General features: G+C 55.8%; 1 protein-coding gene across 6 annotated transcripts in view; it reads right to left on the reverse strand.

The window, feature by feature from the left end:
• Positions 1-6,184, reverse strand: part of LOC103125146 (B cell scaffold protein with ankyrin repeats 1) — a 14,919-nt gene extending 8,735 nt beyond the window's left edge. For all 6 annotated transcript variants that reach the window (XR_009547909.1, XM_060183854.1, XM_060183857.1 and 3 more), the window contains exons 1-4: positions 5,958-6,184; positions 3,883-4,173; positions 3,044-3,313; positions 926-991 (exon numbers count right to left, since the gene is read on the reverse strand). Coding sequence is in view for 5 of the 6 variants with exons in the window: in XM_060183854.1 (XP_060039837.1) it covers positions 926-991; positions 3,044-3,313; positions 3,883-4,173; positions 5,958-6,162 (832 nt within the window). In the remaining variant the exon portion in view is untranslated. The remainder of the gene's footprint in view (positions 1-925; positions 992-3,043; positions 3,314-3,882; positions 4,174-5,957) is intronic.
• Between the last annotated feature and the right edge of the window lie 201 nt (positions 6,185-6,385).

Here is a 6,385-nt window from a genome sequence, read left to right on the forward strand (position 1 = left end):
TGAGAGTGTGTGTATGAGTGTGTGTATGTGAGTATGTGTATGAGTGTGAGTGAATGTGTGTGTGTATGTGTGTGTGTGAGTGTGTGTGTGTGAGTGTGTATGTGTATGTGTGTATGTGTGTGAGTGTGAGTGTGTGTGTGAGAGTGAGTGTGTGAGTGTGTGTGTGTGTGTGTGAGTGTGTGTGAGTGTGTGTGTGTGAGTGTGTGTGTGAGAGTGTGTGTGTGAGTGTGTGTTTGTGTGTCCATTTGTCCATTTCTTTTCTACGGTCCTGCCTTCTCTTCCTTTCTAAATCACACCTCTTACTACTTCTGAATGTCCTTTTTTTCCTCTTCTCTCTCTGGGTCCCGATGGGTCATCGTTTAACATTTCTCCCTGTCTCCTGCTTTTTTTTTTTGCTCCCAGGGTTATTACTGGGGCTCAGTGCCTGCACTACAAGTCCACCTCTCTCTTCTGGCAGCCAATATTTCCCATTTTATTGGCTATGACAGAGATAAATTGAGGGGGGAGGGGGAGATGAAGAGGGAGACAGACCCCTGCAGACCCGCTTCACCACTTGTGAAGCTTCCCTCCTGCAGGTGGGGAGCCGGGGGCTCGTGCCCACATCCTTGTGCAGGTCCTTGCTCTTAACTGGGCGCCCTGCTATGCTTTTTAATTCGTGCAGAGACAGAGACAGGGAGAGAGGAGAGACATCCCATTCTCAACCCTCCCCACCCAGCACTGAGGCTCAGACCCAGGTTCCTCGCCCAGCCAGGCAGGAGGCCCCGACTCACCTCACTGCACCCCCCCTGAGTCCAGGGAGCAGGACTGACCCCACGGCTTCCCCTCCACCCCCCGCGCTCAGTGGTCCTGCTCTTAGGGTCATGGCACCGTGAGGTGAAATGCTAGGGCGACACATTCTGTGCATCTTACTCAGCTCAGTCAGTACCTGTTCTCCTGGGGCAGGGTGGCTTGTCTCCGTTGGAGGGTCTCCTGGCTGCCTTGTGCTGAAAGACTGTGGGGACACGGCAGAGAACTGACTCACAGACACAAGGAAGGGTCTTGGGCCCTGCGGCACCCCATCACACACTCAGCTGCACTGTCTGTAGTCCTCACACGTGTCACGGTCATTCTGCAGAGGACACGTCTGGACAGAGCAGCACTGCGAGGGCCGGTCAGGCCAGGCTGGTTAGAGGGAGGGCTGAGCCCCGAGGTGGCACAAGGACTGCACCTGGAGGCCAGGCACTGCTGCAGCCGCTTAAGCGCTCACATTACAGTCAGCAAGGCCCGGGGTTCGAGCCCCTGCTCCCCACCTTAGGGGGAAAGCTTCACAAGTGGTGAAGCAGGGCTGCAGGTGTCTTCTCTGTCTCTCTCCCTCTCTCCCTCCCCCTCCCCTCTCAATTTCTCTCCGTCTCTATCTGATAATAAATAAATAAAATATTTTTTAAAAAAGACTGCAGGGGCTAGGTGGTGGCACATCTAGTTGAGCGCACACATCACAGGGCTCAAGGACTGGGGTTCAAGCCCCTGGTCCCCACCTGCAGGAGGAAAGCTTTGCGAATGGTGAAGCAGGGCTGCAGGTGTCTCTCTGTCTCTCTCCCTGTTACTTCCCCTTACCTCTTGATTTCTGACTGTCTCTGTCAAGTAAATGAAGAAGAAAAAGGAGGAGGAGGAAGAGGAGAAGATGATGTTGATAATAATAATAATAAAGGACTACACATTTCCAGGGGTGGGTGCTCAGGCCACAGCATGACTGCAGTCCATAGAAGCCCTCCCTTGATTCTCAATGCTGAGCCTGGCTCCAAGGTTTCCGGCATGAACCCCGGATCGAGAGAATCCCCTCAAACAGCATCGGCAGTGAGAGAGGAGCCCGGAGGCTGTCAGGACCAAGGCGGCATTCACCGAGCGTCGTGTGCAAGGCCCCTCCTCTGTCCTTTTTCCGAGCTCACGCCCAAACATCTAAACAGCTCTGCCATGTGTGTGTAGGCATCTTAGGGGAGGACAGGCCAGAACAGCCTCTCTCCTGGTCTGTTCACCACCTACATCAGACTCGCTGTCTCCAGTTCCTGTGATCACATCAGATTCTCTGTTTGCTCTGCAACTCCTGACCTGACCCCAAGGACGTCATGGGCATCATTCTGGGGGTCAGACAAGGCCCGTGGCTGGGAGGGTCCTTTGAGCCATTATATTTGGCTCTCCTGAAAAGTGTGAAAAGCAGGGGCGGGGTGCGGGGTAGATAGCATAATGGTTCTGCAAAGAGACTCTCCTGCCTGGACCCCAGGCTTAGCCCTGTGCTCCAGGGCTGAGAGAGAGAGAGACACCTGCAGCCCTGCTCCACTGCTTCTGAAGCTGCCCCTGCAGGTGGGGACTGGGGGCTTGAACCCGGGTTCTTGTGCTTGGTGTGCATTCAGCTAGGTGCACCACCACCTAGCTCTCAATAAACCATTTTTCAATAATCTGGAATGTTTTTTCTTTTTTCTTTTTTTTAAATTGGAGAGAGACAGAAAGAAACTGAGAGGGGGGAGTCGGTGGTGGCACAGCGGGTTAAGCGCATGTGATGCAAAGCGCAAACACCGGCGTAAGGATCCCGGTTCGAGCCCCCGGCTCCCCACCTGCAGGGGAGTCGCTTCACAGGCGGTGAAGCAGGTCTGCAGGTGTCTGTCTTTCTCTCCCCCTCTCTGTCTTCCCCTCCTCTCTCCATTTCTCTCTGTCCTATCTACCAACAACGACATCAGTAACCACAACAATGTTAAACAACAAGGGCAACAAAAGGGAAAATAAATAAATATAAAAAGTTAAAAAAAAAGGAACTAAGAGGGAAGGAGAGAATTGACACAGAAAAGGAGAAAGTGAGAGGCCTACAGCCCTGCTTCCCCACTTCTGAAGTGCCCACCTTGCAGGGGAGACTGGGGCTCAAATGCGGGTCCATATGTATGGTGGCAGGTGTGCTTAGCCAGGTGTGTCCCTGCCCCCCATCTTTCTGCATGGCCAGCTGGGCCAAGCCAAGTCCCCAGGACGTGAGGAGAGATCTCTGTCCCTGGCTTCCCCCCCCAGCACCCAGTCCCACCTTGGGCAATGTAGGGTGTGGTGTCCACTCTGGGGGGGCTGTGGAGGGGCCGGGGCGCAGGCGCGGGGGGCCTGTGAGTGATGGAGGGGCGCCCGCTCGCGGGCCTGTCCGAGTGAGACAGGATGAGGTCGTAGTCACTGTCCTCCACCTCAGCGAAGGTGTAGGGGTCCTCCAGCCGTTCCGGGGGGGCCTCCTCCCCGCCAGCGCCTGCACACTCACCCGGGACACACCCCAAGGGGCCGCTCTTCACAGGGGCCCCGGCCACCGTCCCTGCAAGAAGGAGGGAGGGCTGGATGGGCCCTGCGTCCACCAGACACCTGCCGAGCCTCCCAGGGGGTGTTGGACCCCAGAAAGCTGCCCTCTCCCCACTCAGGGACTGAGTGTGAGTCCTCCCTCCTGGGGCCCCCTGTGTCACTGTCCCCTCCTGGGGCCCCCTGCTTCCCCCTGTGTCACTGTCCTTTCCTGGGGCCACCCCCTTCCCCTGTGTCACTGTCCTCTCCTGGGGCCCCCCCCCGCTTCCCCCTGTGTCACTGTCCTCTCCTGGGCCCCCCCCCCGCTTCCCCCTGTGTCACTGTCCCCTCCTGGGCCCCCCCACTTCCCCCTGTGTCACTATCCCCTCCTGCCCCCCCCCGCTTCCCCCTGTGTCACTGTCCCCTCCTGGGCCCCCCCCACTTCCCCCTGTGTCACTGTCCCCTCCTGCCCCCCCCACTTCCCCCTGTGTCACTGTCCCCTCCTGGCCCCCCCTTCCCCCTGTGTCACTGTCCCCTCCTGGGGCCCCCTGTGTCACTGTCCCCTCCTGGGGCCCCTTCTGTCCCCTGTGCCACTGTCCCCCCCCTTACCTGAAGCTGGGGAGGGTGTCTGCCCCTGGGAGGCCCAGCCTCCGGGCCGGGGTGGGGGCAGGGGGGGCCTGGAGTCAGGCGTCTGGACGTGGTTCTCGGGCTCTCCAGGGATGAACACATACAGGTCATCTTCCTCAGGCTCCTGGGGACTCTCCCCGCAGGGCGAGGGCACAGGGAGTTGGGCCTGCGGGCTGCCGTCCAGTCCCTGTGAGGGTCCTCCAGGGTCTTGGGCTCCCTCTGCCCCTGGCCAGGGTGTCCAGCTGCCCTCGGGCTGTGTGGAGGTCTGCAGGGCTGTGGGGAAGGAGGCTGGGCTGACGGGAGGGGACAAGGGAGCCAGGTGGCCACAGGACGGCTCAGAACCGTCAACGTTCAGCTTTGGCCACAGGCCCTGGGCTTCTCGAATATTTATTGTGGCCAGAAAGCACGCTCCTAGCACCTGCAGGTGCAGGGTGGGAGGTGGGGGGGTTCTTCTGACCCTCTTGCAACCCTCGCACCCACCCTGGGCCCCTGGGCTCGGGGGTCAGTGGCTCTCAGACGTGTCCCCACTGTGGCAGCCCCTGTGGGAACTGGGTGCTCACTGCCAAGCCTCCCTCCACAGGGAGCTGGGCCCACAGTCTCTCGGGGAGAATGTTCTAGAACGTTCTAGCTCTTTGAAGGCTCAGAGTGACGACGGTCACCTGGGCAGGGTCAGCGCTGGCCTTTACCAGAGTGGGAGGGGCCCTTCAAGTCACTTCACAGGGACACTTCAGAGCGGTGGAGCAGGACTACAGGTCTCTCCCTCCCCCTCTCAAATTCAGTCCTTTTCAAAAATAAACAAATCAAACATTTTTTAAAAATGACATTAACGGAGCTGGGGGTGTGGATCCACCTGCCAACGCCCATGTCCAGCGGAGAAGGAATGACAGAAGCCACAATTCCCACCATCTGCTCCCCATAAAGAGTTTGGGTCCAGGCTCCCAGAGGGATAAAGAACAGGGAAGCTTCCAATGGAGGGGATGGGACAGGGAACTCTGGTGGTGGGAACTGTGTGGAATTGTCCCCCTGTGATCTTATAATCTTGTTAATTATTATTTAATCATTAATAAAAAACAAAACATTCCATCTCCCCCTCCTCTCTCCATTTCTCTCTGTCCTACCCAAGAAAATGGGAAAAATGGTTATCAGGACCAGTGGATTCCTAGTGCCGGCACCAAGCCCCAGTAATAGCCCTGGTGGCAATGAAAATAAAGAAATAAATAAACAAATAAATAAAAGAAAGGGGTCAGACAGTGGCAGACCTGATTAAGTGCTCACATCACAGTTTGCAAGGACCCAGGTTCCAGACCCCAGTCCCCATCTGCAGGGAGAAGCTTCATGAGTGGTGAAGCAGGGCTGCTGGTGTCTCTGTCTCCTTATCTCTTCCTTCCCTCCCAACTTCTCTCTGTCTCTATCCAATTATCAATAAATAAAAACAGTAAAAAAAATGAAGATAAAACTACCATATGACTTATCATCTCACTTAAAAAAAGAAATGGAAAAAAAGCTTTAAAAACAAAGACATTAACGTCTCTGCCCTTCAAACTTAGTGCATTCACCTGTTCCCTCACAGCCCAGCATTCTTTCTTTTTTTATGATTTTTATTAGTGATTTAATATTGATTAACAACATTATGAGATGACAGGGGGACAATTCCACACCATTCCCACCGCCAGAGCTCTGTGCCCCCGTTCCCTCCATTGGAAACTGCAGTGGTGGGGGCCAGGTGGTGGCTGGCGCACCTGGTGAAGCGCACAAGGACCCAGGTTCAAGCCTTTGGTCCCCATCTGCAGGGGGAAAAGCTTCACAGGTGGTGGTGAAACAGGGCTGCAGGTCCCTCTCTCTCCCTCTCCCTCTCCCACTTCTCTGTCTCTATCCATTAATCAATCAATAAATAATGTTTTTGTTTTTTTTTAAAAAACAAAGATACTGACGTGGTTCTCCCAAAGTCACAGATATGGGTTGACTATTATTGCTATAACTAGCGCCTATATTTAGCACTGTTCTTGCCCTGCTGCCTGTCTGTCTGTCTTGTGGGCTCGGACGCCCAGGGTACTCACACCCGGGCTGGGAGTTGTCTCCTGGCGTGAGTGCAGGGGCCAGGGTGAAGCCCTCTGTGTGGCCTGTGTCCAGCTGTTCGATGTCTCTGATGGCTCCTTGGATCTGAGAGACAGAAGGTGACGGGAAATTGACGCTCACGGCCCCCGGGGAGGCCTGTCCCCTCCCATACACTGGTGACGGCCGGGGCCAGGCAGTGGGCAGCATCTCAGGGTCCCTTAGGACACCTTGGCCCCGTCAACCGTGGCTCAGGCATGCGTGGCTTTGAACGTGCGACTGGGTATCAGCATGGTGATGGGGCAACAGGACCGCGATTAGAACCAGAGCAACAACACCGAGATGCAGGCACAGAGGGAACTCTGGGTAAAACCAGGCATTGATTTCCTTCCAGGGACGTGCCACCCTGCCTCAGCTTCTTATTTTATTTATT

Source organism: Erinaceus europaeus, unplaced genomic scaffold (assembly GCF_950295315.1).
Source record: "Erinaceus europaeus unplaced genomic scaffold, mEriEur2.1 scaffold_1138, whole genome shotgun sequence".
NCBI lineage: Eukaryota > Metazoa > Chordata > Mammalia > Eulipotyphla > Erinaceidae > Erinaceus > Erinaceus europaeus.